The sequence below is a fragment of the Taudactylus pleione genome, unplaced genomic scaffold, assembly GCF_031769625.1.
Source record: "Taudactylus pleione unplaced genomic scaffold, aTauple2 ptg000497l, whole genome shotgun sequence".
NCBI classification, from domain to species: domain Eukaryota; kingdom Metazoa; phylum Chordata; class Amphibia; order Anura; family Myobatrachidae; genus Taudactylus; species Taudactylus pleione.
The window spans coordinates 2,200,362-2,225,005 of NW_028284899.1; the positions used below are offsets into that span (position 1 = coordinate 2,200,362).

Here is a 24,644-nt window from a genome sequence, read left to right on the forward strand (position 1 = left end):
GGTGGGTGTCTTGCTGTGTCTTTAGGTGCCACTGCTGGGGGGCGGGGCCGGTTCACGACTGTGGAACGCAGGCTCTCTGGTCTGTGGAACGCACTCTGCGGTCCCCATGACGATGTCGGCTGTAGTTTCCGGAAGTGTGACGGTCACGTGCTTCCGGCGGATGGTTCCTGACGGACGGCTGGAGGCGCGCGCCGGTTGATGGTAAGGTACATATGGGGGGTTATGTGGTTATTTTATGTGTTTTGTTTGTATTGTGGTCCTGAAGACGGGGCTTCGGCCCAGAAACGGCTGTAGACCGAATTTAATACATTTCTATATTTGCATTTTCAATTACTCTGAGTGCCAATTTCTTTTGGATTTCTATATATATATATATATATATATATATATATATAATGATGATGTGGTTAATGTGCTCTAATCAATGACACTACTATAATATATGTAGTTATTATATTAGGTGTAATCAAGTGCACAGTGTAAGCACTAATTTAGAAAACATGCGCATAAAGGCCCCCATACACCTACCGACGTATTGCCGGATCCTGCGATGGGATCGGAAACTCCAATCCGCCAATCATTGATGTTTTTTGATCCGTTTGAGGATCGATGACATTATATATGTTAAATATCACCGATTTGCAAATCATAATCATATTTTGATCGTGATCAGCAAATCAGTTAATTCCAACATATTGGATTTCACCGGTCCTGAGATGCCGGGTTACAGGCTAGATTGGGGGGCACAGGAAATGCTAGATGGACTGTCAGTGGGGAGCAGGGAAGGCTGACTGGACTGGGGCAGGGAAGAAAGGGTGGATGGCTGGCTGGATTGGTGTTAGGCGCAGGAATGGTAGACTGGCCGGACTAGAGGGCTTACTGGACTTAGGGGGAGGGAGGAGAGCAGGGAAATCTGGCTGACTGGACTGGGGGGAGGGAGGCGAGCAGGCAAAGCTGGCTGACTGGACTGGAGTGGGGATGCAAAGGCAGGGTTTGCATACCTTGCTTAGAGAGAGAGGGGGCTTGGGTAGAAGCAGTACAGGATGCACCGTGCAGCAGGCAGAGTCAGAGCATCGGCGCCGCAGCATTTGGAAATATGTAGCCAGCCGCTGGCCAATTACAGCTGCGGAACGGCAGCCAAACAAGAGCATCCGCTCCTGATTGGCTGCTGTTCTGCGAGCTGTGATTGGCTCTCGGATGGCTCACTATTTCATTCAAGCGCAGCCTCAGCACTGTCTCCTGTGACTGTCAGCCTGGCCACCCAGTGCACTGCATTGTGCACCACTACCACCAGGGCCCCATCTCTCTCCGGGACTGGATTGCTGCCCTTACCCCCTGATGGCGGACCTGCCGGCGGGGGCAGGTGGTCAGAACCGGAGGATGCTGTTCCTCTGGCTCTGGGGGTTGGAGGTGGTCAGAGCCGGAGGGCGGAGGCTGCTTGCTACACTGCGGGAGGTAGGTGTTCAGGGCCAGAGGGAGGGGGCTGTAATGGAGAGGGACGATTACGGGTGGGGCTGGCTGCTTGCGGATTGGCAGGAAGGGGCACCGCTGGCTAGATGCTGCTAAGAGGAGGCACTGGCTACGCTACACCTTAGAGGAGGGGGGTGCGCGGAAGAGACCGGCTACACTGGTGTGAATGCAGCAGCTCACTCTGACTTTGCGGCTCCTGATTTTGAGGGGTGGGGGACCCGGCCACGGGCCCCTTGGAACCCGACGGGCCCTAGGCGGGTGCCTAGTTTACATAATGGTAAATCCGGCTCTGGCCATGACACTTCCTTTTCTGACTGTCCTTCCTTCCCTGACAGTCTGGCCGGTCAGCTGATGCTGTGGACCAATCAGTGGGCTTCCAGGGGTATATATCCGGCTCCTGTGTATCAGGTAGTTGCCTGAACAACCATTGTCGCTGCTAGTGTTATTAGTGGTCTCTCGTTCCAGGTTCCCTTGCTTCCAGTGATCTATTCCTGTGTGCAGCTATATCATTCATCTCAACAGTGTTTTACCACCTCAGCCTGTGTGCAGCTATATCATTCATCTCATCAGTGCGTTACCACCTCGCCTGTGTGCAGTATACCTCCATTCCACCAGTGCGTTACCACCGCCGCCTGTGTGCAGTACATTTCACAGCCTGAGTGTAGTTATACATACCAAAATCTCCAGTGTTATAATCTCTGGCTGGCTCCAGTACTACTACCCACCTCGTTACTGGACTCTGTGGTCCCTACCTACGTGTTACAGTATTGCACCGTGGTGCACTCTTTCTGACCGGCAACCCGGTAGAGTGTGTCCACAGTGCACACTTCCTTGTACCTCAAGTACAGTGTCCCTACGTGCCCCTTACTGGCACCGACCCTTTGGGCCACGAGTGTTCGTCTCTCCTTTTTCCCGCAGGCTTTGGTCACCTAGTCAAAGGACCGCGACCTGCTTACGAGGTGCAGCTCAAGCCCATATCCCGATTGGTGGGATCACTGGCGAACACCATCTCGTGGGTTAGATTCCGCACCTTTGACTAGGTCTCGCCAACGACCAAGACCCGTGGATGCGGAGGTCGTACATTCAGGCTCCTCGCCTCCATTTCCTCCCGCAGCCTCAGGCCTCAGCTTCCAGAAAACCGCCTCCCAGCGTGACAGTCTGCAGGAGGTGGTGAGCCCATTGAAACGATGTGCCCCTATTAATGACTGCTTGCACAATCATGCTTCATTCTGTATAGCACACAACTGGAGTGGTTATTGCTAGGATCAGACCATTTACAATAATATTATACCCCAGCTGTATTAAAGGAGACCCAAAATAAGAAACTCAGTTCATCATAGTATACACCACAGCAAGGCACTAAATTAACAGCGCAGGAAGAACTGTACTCTTTAGGTGGCAGGCGTCTTGAGTAATCCCTATCCATGAAGCCAGTTAGTGGGAGAGCACATTCCTTTGCACAACTATATGGTGCACCTTTCATATATCCTATGTGAGGGTTAATGTGCAAGGAAAATAAGACCGGTAGCCTAACTGAAGACATCACAGAGCATACTGTATATGGGAGGATTGCCTTCACTTAAATGATCACTGATGACTATGATCTCAGAAGCAACTCTCATTTAAAAGTAACTGTGCTTAAGCGTGTGAAAAGAGTATAGCCATATTAGAGGTGAAGGTCAACCCATTACCCTGTCAATTGCAACTGACCTTCACATAACCTCAGGATCAATAAATACGTCGGGAACAGATATTCTAATCATCTAGCAAGTATCGCGAGAGTTATTAAACTTAAAACTTCCAGATGTAGCCACCATCGGAAAACATAAGACTCTTTAACACCATCTACGGTCTAGGGACCTAAAACAGCTAAAAAAAAAAGGATTTTAAACCTACGCCACTTCTGCTACTTGAGTATTTGCTAACTTTCTCCAGTTTATCTATAAAGACATCTCTTTTGAATTCCGAGAAACTGTTCGGAACTTATCACACTTTGACATCAAACAAAATATCCAACAAAAAAAGAGCAGATTGTTTATATGGTATAGTTAGAAGAAAAGGGAAAAATTAGATTTCAATTTGTCATTATATGTTACAACGATAGATAAAGGTTAATGTTATTACTGTGCTCTTGGTGATAACCTTACTCTCACATGTTATTGTACGAAGTGTGTATATTGTCAACCTTAAATACATAAAGAAACAAAAGAAAAGTTATATTGTGTGCATATTGCTACTTACCTGTTATTCCTGAAGTATCACCGTACCAGAGGTGGACCCTGGAAAGAAAAAAAATAGGAGGAACGTTAGTCATTGATATTATTGTAAACTGTGTTTGTACATTGTGTTAATACACTACATCATCCATTGGGTTTTCCCAAATAGACCCACATAGACCTCAAATACTTAAGTGGAGGCATCGATCAGATAAAAAGACATTGCATATGATAGACTTTAAGGGGCTGGAAATCTGGTAACCCATTTAGTGATAGAAGGAGGGGTGCCATTACATACATACACAGATATAAGAGCCCTTCTTTCATAAAGGTATCCGTTGAATCCTTTCTTGGGGCCTCATTTATCAACGAGTTTTATCATTCACAACGAGCAATAAAACTCGTTGCATATGATAAATGGTGCTCCAGCCAATCAGCTCCCATCTGTCATTTTTCAAACAGATGACAGTTGGGACAGTTGGGAGCTGATTGGCTGGAGCACCCTTATCATACGCAGCAAGTGTCATCACTAGTTGGGAATGATTAATGATGTTATCACTCAAGTGTCTCATCATTTCTTTAATTCTTTTTTAATGCTGTCTTCTCTTTGTAACTCAGATTAAGTTTGATTTTCTCTCTCCTGCATATTTTAGGTCCTCCAATACTTGGGCCCCAAAGGATTCCTTCATACCACCCTTCATATGTGTTGGAAAGAAGGTAGATTTTTAGCTTAAACGTGGAAGTGGTCCCTTCCTCCGCTTTATCAGCCTTCTCATTTCCCTCCTTCAATATGAAGAGCTTTTTTTACAGTTAACTTTTTTATGAACTTTTGTAGATCTAAAAAAGTCAACATCATTAAGTTTAGAGGATGGTGCGTATTTTAGCCCCTTTTCCAAAAAATATATTTCATGACTTTCTAACTTGTGGGAGCTTCAGTTGAAAATTGTTTACTTTACCAACTTAAGCTACGGGGGGGAGGTTAGGGTTAGGCTACGGATCGGGAGGGTTAGATTTAAGTGCCTCGGAGGGGGGGGGTGAGGGTTAAGCACTAAGGGGGAAGTGTTAGGTTCAGGCACCAAGGGGTGAGGGTTAGGTTTAGGCACTAACGGGGAGGATTAGGGTTAGGAAGGGGGATCGGGTTAGGGAACAGAGGGTTAGGATTAGGGAGAGAAGGGGTGAGGGTTAGAGGGTTAGCATACTCACGGAACCCCGGTCAGGATACTGAGCATCGAGATGCCGCTGTCGGTTTTTTGTATTTATGTATGTATTTGCTCTCCTTGCATTACATCATGGTTTGTTTCAGATACCCAGTTACTTGCATTTTTTTTGCTCCCAACTCAGAATCAGCCCCACTAATTGCTACCATTACCAATCCTTGTTGTCAAAAGTAAAACTCTGTTGATCTTTGTAAAGCTTTAACTTGAACATGCTTTATTTTGCATATAGAATGCTTTACCTGACATGTTCCTCAAAACTTGCCGCTCTGAGAAGACTACTGGTCAGCAGCTTTCCAGAGTCACTGAAGGTAACATAAGGCTGCAGATTCCTAGAGCTGAATTACATTTACTGTAAGTTCTTCAGGTGATACTGACAGAGGGCCTGATTCAGAGCCGGACGCTCTGAAAGAGCGCTCGCTCTGAATCAGGGCATTTTTATTTGTGCAGCCTCCTGGCTGCTCGTTTAGCTGTGGGTGACCACCCACAGCTATTGCGAGACCATCGCGACCATCGGGGCTTGTGACGAGACCCTTGTGGTAGGGTCTCGTTCCCGCAAGCCCCAGTGAGCTTTCGGCTCTATTAGAGCCGGAAGCTCACCCACTGACATCACTCTATTAGAGCCGGAAGCTCACCCACTGACATCACTCTATTAGAGTCGGAAGTTCACCCACTGACATCACTCGTGACGTCAGTAGGACCACCCACAAACGGCAGGTATTCCTTCGGGAACACCTCCGTTTGGCCAGCCACCCCCCCTGCCCGCCTCCAAAATGGGGCAAGCTGTCAATCAAAATCGACAGCTGCCCCGCTTTGGTGCGAGACCCGTAGTGACGGAGCGCCCGTTGCTAGCCAGGTCTCACGCATGCACACGTCAGAGCCGGCTCCGGCGTGCGCATGCGCAGTGGCCAAACATCGACCCACTTGCGAACAACATCGACCCACTCGCGAGCGCATAGCGCTTGCGAGTGGGTCTGAATCAGGCCCAGAGTCTACACCGGGCACAACCACGCATAAATTATCCATGATAAAGTGGCATCATCCACCGTAATTTAATAAATTTTGGCTTTTATAAGAAGGAACGAAGAGTACGGAACATCTGATAACCTGGTAGCCCCAGTCCAGGGCCGCAACTGGGGGGCTAGAGGTGCACGTGTACCGGGTGGGGATTGCGGGGGGGGGGGTGAAAAAAGCTGACTCAGCCATCTGAAAATGGCCACCGCTAAAGAGGGAGACAAATGCTAGAGGTTCTTACTGGATCTATAGTGTCTGTCTCTTCCTTGGCAGCGACCATTTTTGGATGGCCGTTTTCAGCAGTTCCATGCGGACTAGCCGTCCGCATGGACTCTGCTGAAAACGGCCATCCAAAAATGGCTGCCACCAAGGAAGAGACAGATGCTAGAGGTCCCTCTAGTGTCTGTTAGCAGAGCAAAATGCACACAGCGTTCCCGGAAGTGCCGGGAACGCTGGCACTGCCGGGAGAAGATGTTGAAAGCTGCATCTTCTCCCGTGAAATCCCCTGGCAACGAAGCATGTAACCCCCTGGCAACGAAGCATGTAACCCCCTGGCAACGAAGCATGTAACCCCCTGGCAACGAGCATAAATCCCCTGACAATAAGCATGAAACCCCCATGGCAACGAGCATAAACCCCCTGGCAATGAGCAGGTAATTTTAAAGTAATTAGAAGCCTTACTGTGGGATATAAAATGGTGTTGGGCAAATATGTAAGTGGCACTTTGGTAATAGGCATTACAGTGTGTGGCGTAATGTGTAATGGGCATTATGGTGTGTGGAATAATGTCACTATACCAGGGACGTCTGAGTAGTGCACTGCCTTATGGAGGAGCAAGGACAAAATCCAGGTACAGGAAGGGAGGGGGCACAAAATTTCTGCCTTTCACCGGGTGACAGGTATCCTAGTTTCGACCCTGCCCGGTCTTATATGGTTTTGTTTTGTTTAAAAAAACTTGCAACATTACATAATTAATACATAAAAGCTACATAAAATATTGCAAATTAGAGCAACATACGTCACCTTATCCACCCCTATTCTATCCTAATCCACCACCTACTATCCCGAACTAAACCCACCCTACCACCATCCCTTCCTTAATTACAGAACTATAACCCCCTATCCTCCATCTACCTCACACTCCTTACTTATCCTGGGTGCACACTGGCCAATATATAAGCCATTCAATTGCTATATTGTGGGTGCGTTGGTGGGTGTGTACCAGCGATATGTCAGTGAACAACGTTCACAGACATATCTGGTCGGCTGAGCAGCAAAGCAGATGGCCGGTATATCTGAAGATATATTGGCACATCGTGCTGTGTGTACAGGTGCTCAGCAGACCACCCTTACACTTGCTGCAGAGGCTGCTGGTGACTGATATCAACACTGGTGGCAGTGGCGTAACTAAGGGGGGTCGATCAGGGTGCGTGCCCTGGGCGCTGCCGGCCATGGTTCCGACCCACCCTAGTTAGGCAGTGTAGTGCCAACCGCAGTGTGTGTGGTCAGCGCTACACATTTACAAAGGACCAGCACTAGGCTTCCCTGCGCCCAGCTCCGGTCCTTTGCTGCACAGCCGAGACCTTCCCTCCTCCTGAGTGCTTTTCCCAATAGCGCCAGGAGGAGGGTGGGAGGCGGGCGGTCTCAGGCTGTGCAGTAACACACACATCGTCGCCAGTTCGGCAGCGATGTGTGTGTTACCCAGCAGCCAATGAGAGTCAGACAGAATCTCATTGACTGCTGAGCTCCCACTGCAAGAGCCGGCTCCCTTCTGGCTCCTGCAGTGGGTAATGGGAGAGACGTCATGATGTCATGACGTCTCTTCCATAATGCAGAGCGCGCCAGCCCGGGAGGACTGACATGCGGTGCCGGGAGCGTTGTCCAGAGCAGGAGCGTGGATTCAGGTAAGTGTATTTTTTTTTTTTACTAGTTTGTGTTTGCATATCGGGGGGGGCACCATTACAGGGGGGGAGCACTACTGGGGGCACCATTACAGGGGGGGAGCACTACTGGGGGCACCATTACAGGGGGGGAGCACTACTGGGGACACCATTACAGGGGGGAACACTACTGGGGGCACCATTACAGGGGGGGAGCACTACTGGGGGCACCATTATAGGGGGGGAGCACTACTGGGGGCACCATTACAGGGGGGAGCACTACTGGGGGCACCATTATAGGGGGGGAGCACTACTGGGGGCACCATTATAGGGGGAGCACTACTGGGGGCACCATTACAGGGGGGGAGCACTACTGGGGGCACCATTACAGGGGGGAGCACTACTGGGGGCACCATGACAGGGGGGGAGCACTACTGGGGGCACCATTACAGGGGGGGAGCACTACTGGGGACTACAACTGGGGGCACTGCATCGGGAAGGGGGGGGACTACTACTGGGCGCACTATATAAGGGGCTTACTACTAGGGGACTACTACTGGGGGCACTAAATAGGGAGGAAAACTACAGGGGGGCACTGTATAAGGGGCACTGCATAAGGGGGATCACTACTGGGGGCACTGCATAAGGGGGGGATACTGCTGTGGGCACTATTTAAGGGTCTTACTACTAGGGGCACTGCATTGGGGGGACCATTAGGGGCACTAAATTGGGAGGAAAATTACAGGGGGCACTGTATAAGGGGCACTGGATAGGGGGAATCACTGCTGGGGGCACTATATAAAGGAGCACTGCATAAGGGGGACCACTACTGGGGTACAAAATAAGGGGAACTAATGAGGGGCTGCATAAGGGGGACCATTACTGGTGGCATTGCATACTGGGGGTACTGTATAAGGGGAACTATTTGGTGGCTGCATAAGGGGGACCACTACTGGGGGTACTGTATAAAGGCCACTACTATGGGCCTGCATAAGAGGGACCACAACTGGGGACATTGCATACTGGGGGTACTGTATAAGGGACACTACTGGAGTTAAGGTGTATATGGAAAGGAATGTTCAGAGTGATGATAAAGGGGTGTGTCATGTTGACAAGTCCAATTTTTAAGTGGTCACGCCCATTTTTTGCCCTGGGGGGCACATAGGGGGGGGGTGTCCATTTTAACATTTGCCCTGGGCTCCAAATACCCTAGTTACACCACTGCTGGTGGGCATACTCTATGTAAATGCCTGCCCAGTTGTGACATCAGTTATGACACATCAGCCCGATGATTGGTAAGGGTGTAACACGTCGCACTACACAGTAACAAACACAACGCCACCGGCGGTGTATTTGTTTTAATAGCCAGTGAGAGTCAGACAGGCTCTCATTGGCTGCTGCACTCAGGGTCAGAGCCGGACTGGAGCTCACTCATGAGCCCTGCCTTCCGGCTCCTGCACTGTGTGAAGGGAGAGATGTCATGACGTCTCTCCCATAGTGCTGAGCGGGAGAACGGAGGAGAAGACGGTGGCAGGCACAGGAGCGGGGATTCAGGTAAGTGATTTGTTTTTTGTGTGTGTCTTTTGTACTATGTGTGTAAGGGGCACAGCATAGGGGAGACCACTACTGAGGGCACTGTATAAGAGGCACTGCATAGGGGGGACCTCTACTGTGGGCACTGTAAAAGGGGAACTACTGGGGACACTGCATAAGGGGGACCACTACTGGGGGGACTGTATAAGGGGCACCGCATAGGGAGGGCTACTACTGGGGGCAATGTATAAGGGGCACTACTGGGGGCTCTGCATAGGAGGGCCACTAATAGCGGCACTGTATAAGGGGCAATACTGGGGCACTGTATAAGAAGCACTACTGGGGGCACTGAATAAGGGGCGCAGTATAAGGGGCACTACTGGGGGCACTGAATAAGGGGCACTACTAGAGGGTTCACTGCTACTGGGGACATTGCATAAGGAGCACTACTACAGTGGACATTGCAAGAGGGGCACTACTACTGGGGGCATTAAGGTGCATATGGAATGGAAAGAAATGTTACCAGAGTGACGATAAACGGTGGTTTCTGAAATCCGAGCCCCCCCGAACCGAGTCGGATCCGAGTCAGGCTCGAGTTTTCCCGCCTGACTTGTATCTGAAATCGAGGCAAAACGTCATCATCCCACTGTCCGCATCTCGCGGGTTTTGGATTCTATAAAAGGTCCCCTCGTTGGCGTCATTTTTCACTCCGGCTGTCAACAGTGAAGAGGGAGGGTGAGAGTTGGGGCTGGCTGGGCTGTGTTGTGCTGCTGCTGTCCATAGGGGCGGGCTCAGGCTGGGCTGTGTTGTGCTGCTGTTGTCCATAGGGGCTGGCTGGGCTGTGTTGTGCTGCTGTCATAGGGGCTGGCTGGGCTGTGTTGTACAGTCAGTTGTCCATAGGGGCTGTGTCCACTCCAAAGTCTATAGGGGCTGGCTGGGTTGTGTTGTGCAGTGTCCCATAAAGGCTGTAGTCCTAAAGGGATGCTGTAGTGTTGTCCAGGGGGTGATCTGTCCATCAGGGGTGCTCCCCCGCAAGTGCAAAAAAAAGTTGTTGTTTTTTCTGTGTTTGTGAATTATGTGCGCAGTAGCCGCACGTGCATCAACAAAGTAGCAGTGCCAAGCATGAACCTGTGTCATATATCTGTTAAAGGGTGGTGTAACCCCTAAAGTGCACTCCAAAAAAATAAAAAAATATTTTTCTGTGTTTGTGTGCGCCTTAGCCCCACGTATATATCAATATGACGTAAATGGAGGACAAAAATGTGTCCGATAAAACTAAAATAGGGAAAGGACCACTTCCTCCTAGTGCTGAAGCTGCTGCCACTACTCATGATATAGACGATAAAATGCCATCAACATAGTCTGCCAAGGCCGATGCCCAAAGTCATAGTAGAGGGCATATAAAATCCCAAATGACAAAGTTCAGGAAAATGACCTTAAATACATTGAAATCATCTGAGGAGAAATGCAAACTTGCCAATATGCCATTTATGACACAGAGTGGCAAGGAACGGCTAAGGTCTTTCCCTATGTTCATGACTAGTGGTTCAGCTTCACATGACGATGGAAGCCCTCCTCCCACTACAAAAATCAAATGAGAACTATGGGCCTGATTCAGACCCGCTCGCAAGCCCTATGCGCTCACAAGTGGGTCGATTGTTAGGCAGTGCGCACGCATGGCATACGCACTGCGCAGGCGCGAGTCCCGGAGCGAGCGCAAAAAGCACTCGCTCCGGCGCTCGCATCCAAAAGGGGCGGCTGTCTATGTTGCGGGGGGGTGGCTGGGCAAACGGAGGTGTTCCTACAGGAACGCCTGTCATTTGTGGGCGGCCCTACTGATGTCAGTAGGTGGACTTCCTGCTCTGTTAGAGCAGGAAGTCCACTGGGGGTTGCGGCAACGAGACCATACCGCAAGGGTCTCGTCGCAAGCCTGACCATCGCCACCATCACCTGGCCGCTCGCATAAGCTGTGGGTGGTAACCCACAGATATGCAAGCGGCCAAGAGGCCGCAACTAAAAAAAAGCGCCCGCCCTGATTCAGAGCGAGCGCTCGCTTTTTGTGAGCGCCTCTGAATCAGGGCCTGTGTGTTCTAAGAAGATATCACAAATCCCCAAGGAGAGTCCAATTGTGGTGGCGGTTGCGATGGCCGACCTTCCCAACACTGGACGGGAAGAGGTGGCTCTTTCCACCATTTGCATGCCCTCTGCAAGTGCTGAAAGGAGCACCCACAGTCCAGTTGCTGATATTCAAATTGAAGATGTCACTGTTGAAGTACAACAGGATGAGGATACTGATGTAGCTGGCGATAAGAAGGAAGTTGGCGAGGAGGATTCTGATGGTGATGTGGTTTGTTTAAATCAGGCTCCGGGGGAGACAGTTGTTGTCCGTGGGATGAAAAAGCCCATCACGGTCATGCCTGGGCAGAAGACCAAACATTCCACCTCTTTGGTCTGGCAATATTTCTATCCAAATCCGGACAACAACTGTCTTGCCATATGTACGATATGTAAAGGTGAAATAAGTAGGGGAAGGGCAGGGCCGGCTCTAGGGGTGTTCGACTAGTGCGGTCGCACAGGGGAGCCACCCATAGAGGGCGGCACCCCTCCCCAGCATCCCGATTTCAGCTGGACAGTACTGTCCCGCTGTTCCACCCGCGGGCCGAAGTGGCCCACGGGTGGTCAAATCGGGAGGCTGGGGACCCCCACCGCCGCAGCTGTGCGGTGGTGCCGGACCCCCACAGAGTGAATGGATGCTGCACGCATGCGCGCGGCAACTATTCACTGACTGGAGAGGGCTGGGAGAGGCCCAGCCAGTGATGGAGTGCTGAGCTTTACCCCCAGCCTGATGTTATTTGGAGGCGTGCCATGCGGGCACGCTTCCAAATAAAGTCACACAAGGGGCATGGCCTATGTTAATTAGGCTACGCCCCAAATTCAGTCGCTCGCCGCTCTCTCAAGAGCCGGCACAGGGTGCTCAGAACCCTGGAGCCGGCCCTGGGTAGGGACGTTAACCACCTAGGAACATCCTCCCTTATACGTCACCTGCAGCGCATTCATAAAAAGTTACTGTTCAGAAACTTTGGCTAAGACCGTAAGCAGTCCAGGGACACCTAAATCCCTTTGTCCTGTTGTATCCAAGTGCCTGCAAACCACCCAGTCAACTCCCTCCTCATCAATTTCCTCCTTAGTCAGGACGGAAGTAGTCCTGCAGGCCATGTCACTGGCATGACTGACTCTCCTATCCGGGATTCCTCCGGAGGATCCTGCATTGCTACGCCTACTGCTGCCGCTGCTGCTGTTGCTGCTGCTGGGAGTCGTTCATCATCCCAGAGAGGAAGTAGGAACACCACTACTTTTACTAAGCAATTGACCCTCCAACAGTCCTTAGCAAGGAGGATGAAGTACGACAGCAGTCATCCTGAATCAAAGCGGATAACTGAGGCCCTGACTGCTAGGTTGGTGTTAGACGTGCATCCGGTATCCGCCATTAGTGCAGTGGGATTTAGGTAGTGTGTCCCCGGTACCAAATCACATCTAGATTCACTTCACTAAGCAGGCAATACCGAGAATGTACAGAGACGTCAGAAAAAGTGTCCTCAGTGTCCTAAAAAATGCAGTTGTACCCAATGTCCACACCACGGATATGTGGACAAGTGGAACAGAGCAGACTAAGGACTATATGACTGTGACAGCCCACTAGGTAGATGTATCGCCTTACGCAGCAACAACAGCAGCGTCACCAGTAGCAGCAGCTCAGAAACGCCAGCTCGTTCCAAGACAGGCTACGCTGTGTATCACCGATTTCAGTAAGAGGCACACCGCCGACAACCTCTTAGAGAAACTGAGAGAAATCATCGCCCAATGGCTTACCCCACTTAGACTCTCCTGGGGATTTGTGATATCTGACAACACCACCAATACTGTGTGGGCATTACATCTGGGCAAATTCCAGCATGTCCCTTGTATTGCTCACACAATAAATTTGGTGGTGCAGAATTTTCTGAAACACAACAAGGACATGCAGGAGATGCTTTGGGTGGCGCTTTCGCCATTCAGCGACTGCGTGCCGAAGACTGGAGCATGAGCACAGTCTTGAACCTGCCCTGCCATCACCTGAAGCAAGAGGTTGTGACGCAGTGGAACTCAACCCTCTATATGCTTCAGAGGATGGATGAGCAGCAAAAGGCCATTCAAGCCTATACACCCACCTATGACACAGGCAAAGGAGGGGGTATGCACCTGACTCAAGCACAGTGGAGAATGATTTCCGTGTTGTGCAAGGTTCTCCAGCCCTTTGAACTTGCTACACGTGAAGTCAGTACAGACACTGCCAGCTTGAGTCAGGTCATTCCCCTCATCAGGCTTTTGAAGAAGCAGCTGGAGAAAATGGAGGAGGAGCTTAGACGGAGCGATTCCGCTCAGCATGCGGGACTTGTGGATGAAGCCCTTCATTCGCTTTGCCAGGATTCCAGGGTGGTCAATCTGTTGAAATCAGAACACTACATTTTGGCCACCATGCTCGATCCTAGGTTTAAAGCCTATGTGGTGTCTCTCTTTCCGGCCGACACAAGCCTGTAGAGCTGCAAAGACCTGCTAGTGAAAACACTGTCAGCTGAAGCGGAACATGACACGTCAACAGCTCCTTCTTCATTTTTTTCCGAAACTGGGGCTGCCAGGAAAAAACTTAGGTATCCTAAGCAACCCGCTGGCAGTGATGCAGGCAGGACCAAGTTTGGACATCTGGTCCAGACTGAAGTACCTGGTAACAATTTCTGACATGTCTGCTGTCACTGCATATGATACAGTCACCATTGACAGAATGGTGGAGGATTACATCGGTGACAGCATCCAAGTAGGCATGTCAGACAGTCCGTACCTGTACTGGCAGGAAAAAGAGGCAATTTGGAGGCCTCTGTACAAACTGGCTCTATTTGCCTAAGTTGCCCCCCCCCTCCAGTGTGTACTCCGAAAGAGTGTTTAGTGCAGCCGGGAACCTTGTCAGCGAAAGGCGTAGGAGGTTGCTTCCACAAAATGTGGAGAAGATGATGTTCATCAAAATGAATTATCAATTCTTCCAGGGAGACCAGCCTCCAGAACGTAGAGAGGGGACCTGTGGTGGTGGATTCCAGCGGGGACGAATTAATACTCTGTGAGGATGAGGATGTACACAACACTGAAGAGGGTGAGGAATCAGTTGATGAGGAGGATGAGGACGACATCTTGCCTCCTTAGAGCCAGTTTGTGCAGGGACAGATTAATTGCCAGCTTGTTTTGTGGGGGCCCAAACGAACCAATCATTTCAGCCACAGTCGTGTGGCAGACCCTGACGCTGAAATGAATGGTTTGTTAAAGTGTGCATGTCCTGTTTATACAACATAAGGGTGTGTGGGAGGGCCCAAGGACAATTCCATCTTGCACCTCTTTTTTTTTTTTTGCATTATGTACTGTTTGGGGCCTAGTTTTTCAAACTGCCATCATGACTGCCACTGCAGTGTCACTCCTAGATGGGCCACGTGTTTTTCGGTGCAACCTTTTGGCCTAAAAACAATATTGTGAGGTGTTCAGAATAGACTGGAAATGAGTGGAAATTAATGTTATTGAGGTTAATAATAGCGTAGGAACAAAAAAACCCACAAATTCTGTGATTTTAGCTGTTTTTATGCTTTTTTCCAAAAAATACAGATCCAAAACACAAAACCCAGAACCCAAAACACAGAAGGGTGGTTTTGGAAAAACCAATCCAGATCCAAAACACGAAGAAAGATCCAGATCCAAAACACAAAACACGAAAAGTGGCCGGTGCACACCCCTAGTTGGAATATAGAAGTAACAAAATGTATTTCTGCTGAAATCACAACTGTAATAATCTGCAAAATGTAGCCCAAACCTTGGATTAAGATTAAAAAAGTGATTATTGCCTGAAATATATGCTATATACAAAATGTGTTATTGTTTTATACTGTTGTCTATGATAAGCTGGCCATCAATCAGCAGACATTCCACTTCATATAATCAATACATACAGATCTAATAATAAGAAAAAAGCCTCTCATGGTATTTTGGGGCTCATTTAGTGGTAGCCGCATTTGCTCCCCACTCATACTGTACATAGGAAAAGACACAGAAAAAGCAGGTTTACAAGCAGTGGTTTAATTGGACATGCGCCAAGCTGTAAACCTGTAACACTTTCAAAAGACCTATCCCAGGAGTATGTATAGAATCCTAGGGAGCAGAGCCATTTTACTTCATATCTGTCTAGTAATACTCAGTCTTGAGTTATTACTGTGTTTTCCAAATGTTAAAGCTCTGTGTAGTATATGTATGTAACAATACAGCAAATGTTTCCTATCTGAATGTCTTCTCATTGGGTCCATCACACAGGTGGCTGGGGCTTTGCATCATGTCATCCACGACAACCCTTTCAGGCTACAGGTTCTGGTGGACAAGTGGCCAGAGTTCACTTCTGTCATATGTCGCCCCCCATTGGAGGTGAGTTGGAAAAATGGAAGATGTTCGATTGAATGGTTTGTTAATTCAGTACCACCTTGTAGGGAATGGGAAACAAGCCAGGTGACGTGTACTATGATACTGTCTTATAATTATACACACCTCTAAAACGCCATTGAGATGCTGAGGCACGTTCTGCGTTTGCACCTCCACTCCCCCGTTTTTAATGGCCAGCCCCTGTTACCACCTACAAACGGCTCTGCTGGGCTGTCTATGCGCAGCGAGCTAATGCATTGTGAACTTTCGCTAAGGTATGCGCACTGCGATGCATACACACTGCATACCATCGGTAGCAGCGAAAGTATGCATCTTAGCGTCCGGGTCTGAATCAGGCCCTATGTGTTGGGATTATGACTGCCAGCATCCTGATCCAATACCCAACCCTTCTTCTCTGGAGGTCGATATTGGCATGGCTAGCACCAATAAACTTGCACGTACCCAACTGTCACATAACTATACTTGCCTACCCACACAAATATCCACCAGACTCCCATATTTCACAGAATCCTATCTGACACCCACGTGTGTGGGACCCCCCTGGGTCCCACACACTTCCCTAGTGACATGGGCTGGGGTTTGATTCACATCACTAGTCACTCTGCGCATGCGCAGATGGACTCCCGGGTCATAAACCCAGAAGTCCAAGGTGCAGCGCTGATCACCAAAGACAGCTCTTATCGGATGAGCTGTCCTTTGTGGTACTGACCACATATGTTAGTGCATATGCGATCAGTGCGAATGCGATGTCTGGCGTATGTACCGCACTATGGTCCTGATTCAGAGATGTGTGCTCACCCGATGGTTAGTGCTCATCTCCGATGGTGGGAGGACTGTGCATGCGCGGGAGGTGTATTGCGAGTCCGCTCCCAGTGTCTCCCAGCCGCAGCCTGATTGACAGGCTGCAGCATTTGGGAGGCAGAGCGGGGGAGTTCCCTGGCAGCGTTCCCGGAAATGGGGGCGTGTTGCAATTGTTCCGATGGTGACCCCAGGCTGCGACCTCAGTCGCAGTGCTGGGATCACGCAAATGCAGCAAGGAGGTGAGTGACACCTCCTTCTCCATTTGCATTTTTAATTACTGGAATTACACAGCTGCTTGTGTGCGACTGTGCAATTCCGTCCATCTCTGAATCAGGCCCTATGTTAGTGTATCCCGCCCAAGGTCTTTAACCCTCTATGGGGGCGTGAACCTGAGTTGGACGTGGCTGTGTCTTTTGCCGCAGGCATGTGTGCATCTTTATGCTATGCAAACAACAAAATGTCTTTGTACACATATTGCCGGAACCACGCTGCAGCCATTGGGCTCTAAATAGGACATTCATCAGCCACTGCATTACCATGTAGACCCTGTAGCTTTTTGTCCTACAGTATATTGGATACTGTCCTAAATATGTGGGAGGAGCTTCAACTATTATAGTGAAGTAGAGTGGTAATACTGTACTTTACTTTTTAGCAGGACTGCAGTGGGAAGTCAGCCTTAATGGCTGCATGGTTTAAATTTGATGATTTTCATTTGGGGCTTTAGTAGTCTTTTAAAAACTGAAACTCTCCCCAGGAAATGACAGATCCCTTGGACCCATACACCAATACATACTTTCTCTTCAGTAAAGACCCACAGAGTCTACACCAGATGCTGCAAAATCCCCAGACTGTGAACTGGAAGCAGGAGCTACAGATACAAGGTGAATAGGGTACAGGGGGAATTATATTGTAACAATGTGCTTGATAACCTCAGTGCTACTGGTACCAGAGAAATTAAATTTAGGTAATTTGTTAACAAAGAAATTTCATCAATCCATTAAGTAGAGTTCCTACAAAGCCTCCAATTAATACTCATCTACTTTATGGACCTCTCATCGGAGAGATACCAGGCCGGGAGGTCAAGTGAAACCATGAAACGCGTCAGTTAAAAGGTCAATTTTTATTTTTTCTAAATGGTTAATTTATCCCTTTTATGAATTTATTGTATCCTCCATTTTCACTCACTTGCTTCATGTTTCACTCTCCCTGAAAGTAGCTGATTTTATTTGTTAACCTAAACTTTGAGCCATTTCTACTCTTTCCTCAACTCACAGAATACAAGACACTATGGGCATAATTCTGAGTTGCATACTTAGAACATTAAAACATTGTCCAACTGCGTTCATATTGGCTAAGTACTCCATTTTTAGTCTAATGCTGTGGCTGATGGGCATCATATTGAGGTTCTCACCTACTGTGGTGCAAATCCGCCGATGAGCCTACAAAGAAGAACTATCGATGCACCATTGGCCACATCATCAGACACTGCCCCGGTGCTATGGCAGGCGCAGAATGTGCGACTGAACATGGCCACCAGTGTCAGTGCAACTGTGTCTTTAGACGCAGTCGCTGACACCAACATGTCCGAAATTTGGTAGCCACCCTATACCCCCAGTTACCACTGAGAAATGCCCTTCAAAATTGCATGGATCTACATGCAATTTTGATCTGCGTCTCTGTGTAGTAACCATCGAGAAGCATGCGCAGAGGGAAACAGTCAGTCACTTGCACCCGATGTCTTCCCTTGATCCACTTCTGAATCACCCTCAGTATGCCTTACTCAGATTGAAAAACTGCCATAGGGCTGGTGTAAGTTTTGATGTTGCATCCAATGAGGTGAATTTGGACAGGCGCAAGGCACTGCAAGCGGGCGACACATTAGCATCAAGATGCAGCTGCGTCTGCATGTGAATCAGCCCATATATTATGTGTATATATATATATATATATATATATATATATATATATTAGGGATGTGCAGGCTCAGATAGGTTCGAGTTTGCACGTTGAGTTCGGATTTTTCCCTCCAAAAAAACGGAACTCAGAAAGAGGCAAAACGTCATCTTACATGGACGAACATCATCATTCCTGGACTTTTGTCCAGGAATGATGATGTTCGTCCATGTAAGATGACGTTTTGCCTCTTTCTGAGTTCCGTTTTTTTGGAGGGAAAAATCCGAACTCAACATGCAAACTCGAACCTATCCGAGCCTGCACATCCCAAATAAATAAAAAATAAAAAATAAATATATTTATTTATTACTTTCAGCCCTCCGAGAAAAGAATGCTGATGGCTGAGTCTCCAAATAAAAAAGTGCATAGCATGGCTTAGTATGAATTGTTTTTGGGTTTGCTCAATTTCACACAGAACACGCCAACTATCATTTATTATTAAAACCAATAAAAATAATATATAAAGCTGCTCACAACTGTGGAGTGATCAATTTAACCAAACGGAGGATACCTGTACAAATGGATCAGATCTGATTTGTGTATGGTGAAATCCTGGGTCAAGCGATAGTTACCACCTCCATAAGTGCGGAACACTTCTGTTGGTGAGACAGTTTCTTCTTTTATTCCTGGCATGGCTTCAGCAAGGTGTGAGGTAGATCGGGACCAGGAAGTCTAGCAGGCTAATGATGTCAAACAAACAATTTGTACCTACTGAACCATAAAACCTTTGCACCAGTACATTTCTGCCACCAGCCATTAAAATCCAGTTCCCAGGAAAAAAAGTACTAATTATATTTGTGACAATGTGCTCTACTGTAGGGAAGTATGGAGTGGGCTCTGGTATTAAGTGACATGAGACAAGGAGTTTCCATCAGTAGAGGGCCATTCCACGCAGCCTTGGGAGCTGGAAACTACAGTTGCCAGTATGCCTGAGCTGCTAGGGCTCAGGATCTGATGTTAAAACCCAACAAGATCAAGGCTTTTGGAAAAAGATGAAGGAAAAGCAATATACTGAGGGGACATACAGTAGTAGCAACTGCTATCTTGAGAAGAGGAAACTCCTTAGACCCAGGCAAAAGAACAGGGTTTGCATAGAGAGCACAAGTTACAATTCTCAGAGACGAAGCTGCAATAATGGCAGACAGGGCTGCCAGTTTATTCATAAAAGCTGCCAATGAAACAAGGAGAGCTACTAGAATGCCAAAGCTAACTGCCAGACTATCAGTGGGAATTTCCAGTCCCAGTGACATTTTTTTGCAGGCAGAGAAGCAGGTGAAGTACAGGTCCAGCAAATAGGAAAATACAGAGTCCAGACCCCATTGTCTGCTGATTCTTATCTATTTGTTTCAAGTTCCTGTTGCTGCTGTGGCTGCTATATTATCCTTTGCCTTACAATGATGAGAGGTCACTTGAGGTCACTTTAAGACTATGATTAGTTTATAAAGAACCCTCATGGTTTCTAAAGTGAGTGTCCACTAAATCTGTGAGTAAACTACCTAGCACTACATCCAGAGCTATTTTACTGTGTGATAGTCTGTTTTAGTTAGAGATGCAACCTTGTTGGCACTAGAATGCCCTCATCCTTATCCTTATTCCTTGTCATATACATTTAATAATGCTTGTTACCCAAGAGACTATTCCACCCATTTTTTAATGCACATGTTCCATAGACAGTATATTTTGGTGTGTGATGAATCCACAGTTGTGTCCTAGCACTAACCAATCAGCAGTGGGCATGTTTACCACCACATTGTCCTCATAATAACAATAAAATTAGAATTACAATGCTAATTTATCTAGATGATGATAACATGTATTATATTGTAGCAATGAACCTCAATAAGGTAATGTCACAATGAGGGTGCAAACCCTAACATATATTACAGAGCTGTTTCCCCCATGGTGTGATCTGGATTGGTCAGGGGTGTGGTTTGGATACATTGGAAGTGTGGCTAATGTCACCCCATTTTTTTATTTATTTTTTTAGATTTGGCCATGTATATTTCTTACCAACTATTCTATCTATCACTGTTGCTCCTTATTCCATGCCAGTTACTGTCAGTGGTCATCGACTAATGCTTCTATTTTTCATTTGCTGTTTAACAAACCATTGCTGATACAGTGATGAGATGTTCATGATATATAATATCTGCCCAATGCTGATAAACTGCAGGCAGCTGCATGGTAGAGAGTATTAAAGTCCCTCAGCCAATAGCAGCAGAGGGTTAGATTAATAGAAAAATGAAAGACTACTACCTTACCCACTTTTCATAGACTTACATACAGGTATAGGGCAATAGACTTTTTTTTGTCTATGAACATTTTGTGGTCATCATCCATCCCATCCACTTGTCCCTACTGATGATCACTGCAGAAGCGAGACAATGCTTAGGAAGCTGCAGGTCCCTAATAATAATAATTATTCATATAAATAACTTACTGTATTCCTATTGATTTATTAATATACCTATCCTAGGCTGCCAGCCACAGTTGGGGAAGGTGCTTCAAGAGGTCAGTTACACTTATGGAAGTGAAATGGATACAACAAATATCCTGTTATACATGAGGGATGGCATAGAGGAAGAGGAACTGAAGAACTGCACAATAAGGTATAATAATCCCTACAAGACCATACTAATGGGCAGTTGGATAAAACAGACCTAGAACAAAAGGGTTCACAGAATGATGTCACAAAAAAGTATAAATTAATGAAATTTCACTTCCATGTCTAATCTCTTGATCAAAGCTCATGATTAGTTCTACCACTCATACCCTTACACCCCAACCTCTCTAGTTATCAGGCATGACTCTGAGAGGAACTTCATAACGGCTACATGTAGACCCGGGGTTATGACTGGGTCTTCACCGTCATCTTTTACTAGATGGTAATGCAGATTTATAATGAAGTGATAAAGGAAGTCCACAGATGTTTACAGCAGAGATCTTCAGTTCAGATTTTGGGCAAGACTTGGGTAAAAATGTCCCAAGTTTGCTTATATATATATTAGGGATGTGCAGGCTCGGATAGGTTCAAGTTTGCACGCCGAGTTCGGATTTTTCCCTCCAAAAAAACGGAACTCAGAACGAGGCAAAACGTCATCTTGCATGGACAAACATCATCATTCCAGGACTTTGTCCAGGAATGATGATGTTTGTCCATGCAAGATGACGTTTTGCCTCGTTCTGAGTTCCATTTTTTTGGAGGGAAAAATCCAAACTCGGCGTGCAAACTCGAACCTATCCGAGCCTGCACATCCCTAATATATATAAGCTTATTTTGAAGGAAGGAAGTCGTACTAATAATTATATATTTTTTTCTTTATATGGTACCACACAGTGACTGTACCAATGTAATGAGAGACTTACAATAATAAAAACAAACAACAAAATATAAAGTTCAGGCAGTTCAGGTTCAAAAATCAAACCGTGAGATGATACAACTAAATTAATTACGGTTATTAACAGCACTCAATGACTCAGTGCCCTGAGAAGAGATGACAAAATGGATCAGAGTCACTGTGAGTTGGGGCGCAATGGGAACTAAGAGGGTGGAGGCATGAATGGGTGGGCGAAGGAGTCAAGGATGACATCCAGGCATTGACTTGAAGAACAAGAGATGCTAGAGTCAGCAAGAAAGAGAATGTAGTAGGAGATAAAAAGGACCCTGGTGGGGCAATAGGTTGGGACAATAAGCTCAGTCTTAGACATATTGAGATTAAGAAAGTGCTGGGACATGCAATATAAAATAGAAGAGAGAAGATAGTCCATTGGAGATGAGGCAGAGGTTGGAAGGAGAGAGGTCAGCATACAGGTGGTATTGTAAAGATAGAAGAGATAGGGACCAAGGACAATGCCATGGAGACAAACAACAGAAAGGGAAATAGAGGATGAGGTAGGGTTTGAGATAGACAGAGAATGAGATGTTAGGAGGACAGCTGTGAGAGGGTTGTGTCATGGAGCCCAAAGGAGAGGAAAGTTTGAATAAGGGGACAATGTTGGCCAAACAGTGTTAAAGTCAGCTGGCATGTCGAGAAGGGTGATAAAGGAAAACTGATCTTTAGAATTAATGGTAAGATGGTCTTTGGTGACCTTGGTAAGGGCAGTTTCCATGGAATGAAGGAAAGGAAAGACACACTTCAATCTATCGAGAAGGGAGTGTGAGTAACTAAAATTGAAAGGTGTTGGGAAATTAGTCACCTCAAGAGTTTGGAGGCAAATAAGAGAAGACAGATGGGACAGTTATTTGAGGAGTAGTTAGGAGCCAGAGAAGGGGTTTTTGAAAGCCATGAAGCACTGCTAACTTTAACATGCAAACTGTAGAATCTCAATAAAGAGATAATGATCAGCAGTATGTTATCAAAAGCAGCACTAAGAATTAAAGAAGTGACCTTTTGATTTAAAAAATAAAGTCATGTGGCACTTTGTATAGACCTGTCTCATTGCTTTAATTAGTTTCTGCCTTGTTTTCAAAGTGTAGATAGAAAGGAAGAGGTTAGAACAGCAGATACTGGAGAACAACTAATGATGTTGTTGAGCCAATGACTCAAGTTTGAGATGAAGCTTGGGAAGGACTGGGGTCAAAAGAGCAATTAGCAGAGAAGAGGACAGCGGGTCTTACAGTTCTGATTCAGTCATGAGATAAATGATAAGTTGAGTCAAGAGGGAGTGAATAATTAAAGTCTAGAGTCAGGGTAGTAGAAATCTCTATGTACTTTGATATGGGTGACAAAGAAAAGTGTGGAAGCAAAAGACTGGTTAATATGTGTCTGGTTACAATGATTGTTTTGCATCATGTGATTATAGGGCCATAGAGGGACATACAAGTGAATATATGAAGTGACTTAATATCCATGAAAAGGCAGATCGGATTGAACTAGTTAAAGGAGGAGCAGAGTAAATTACTGAAATGGTCATAGGAAGACTTAGATTGCATATGATTACTGATAAGAAACAGGGGATGGTCTAAATGTAAAAGTAGAGGGTAAGAGGTTTCTGTTGAAGACTGAGATCCATCTTTTATTGTCTCTTCTCTGCTTATACAGTTCAGATGAGTGGCAGTTTACCCCACTCTTGACCCATGAAGCTCCCCTTGTTCATGGCCAGGCAGTGGCTCACAACTACAAGCTTACTGTTAACTACATAGAGCGCTGCATCAAGAACTTCCCATCCATCTGTGTCCGGAAAAAAGGATTGGATCAGCCTATTGCCTGGTCAGTGACAGAGCAATCTGCAGAGATACGCATGGGCTACACAAAACCAGCCTACAGGAATCTGGGGATTGTACGTACAATACTTCTTAAGCTTGCTGCCATTAACAACATGAGAGGGGCACCCATCTATGTTAGTGTTCTTCCTGATAATGAGATAGGCCAAGCTGCAATTAAGAAGTCAGGATTCAGACTAAGTGGTAGATGGTTACAGTGGAGGTTCCAGCAACAAATATTAAGTGCTAAATAAAAGAAACTTGAATGATGTTACAGTCTGAGGCTTCAATTCATTGTATATGGGACTCTCTTTACTATAAATGCAAAATCGTTACCCTAAAATCTTTTTACTACAACATCAGGTGAGATAAGGTTATAAAAATATATACAGTATATATATTTTTACAGCTTATTAGGAACATATTGGACATCATGAACCACTTAATGATTTCTATACCAGTTTCACAAAGATTGTTTCTTTTATTAAATCCATGTTATATTATATTTTATATTAAGAATTCATGAATGTTTAATAGACTTTTATCCAAATTTTGACTTAATTTAGGCCGTCTGGCTATGACTCGTTGTCAGGAACCATAAAGGAGAAGCCAGGGGATAGGGTGGCTAGGGAATAAGCAGGTGAATGACAGTTAGGTCTCCCTATTGCAGCCAAACCCAGGTGTGGCTAGACCTGCCCAGAGGCGCGGAGTCTAACCCACTTTGTGGTCTTCACCAATGACCACTCCATTCGGGATTTGGGTTTCGCTGCACCAAGGGGGCAGGTCGTGGCCCTCTGGACAGGTACTGGGAATAGCAGAAAGAAGGGAACTATATTAAATGAATTAATACTTGGAC

General features: G+C 46.8%; 1 protein-coding gene across 1 annotated transcript in view; it reads left to right on the forward strand.

Moving 5' to 3' along the window:
• LOC148502427 (glycine N-acyltransferase-like protein 1) overlaps positions 1-24,053 on the forward strand; it is a 48,347-nt gene extending 24,294 nt beyond the window's left edge. Inside the window, exons 2-7 of the mRNA XM_088449853.1 lie at positions 4,340-4,403; positions 5,133-5,211; positions 15,709-15,816; positions 17,387-17,513; positions 21,062-21,194; positions 23,628-24,053. Of these exons, the coding sequence (XP_088305979.1) occupies positions 5,134-5,211; positions 15,709-15,816; positions 17,387-17,513; positions 21,062-21,194; positions 23,628-24,042 (861 nt within the window). The 5' untranslated portion in view covers positions 4,340-4,403; position 5,133 and the 3' untranslated portion in view covers positions 24,043-24,053. The remainder of the gene's footprint in view (positions 1-4,339; positions 4,404-5,132; positions 5,212-15,708; positions 15,817-17,386; positions 17,514-21,061; positions 21,195-23,627) is intronic.
• The last annotated feature ends 591 nt before the right edge of the window (positions 24,054-24,644 follow it).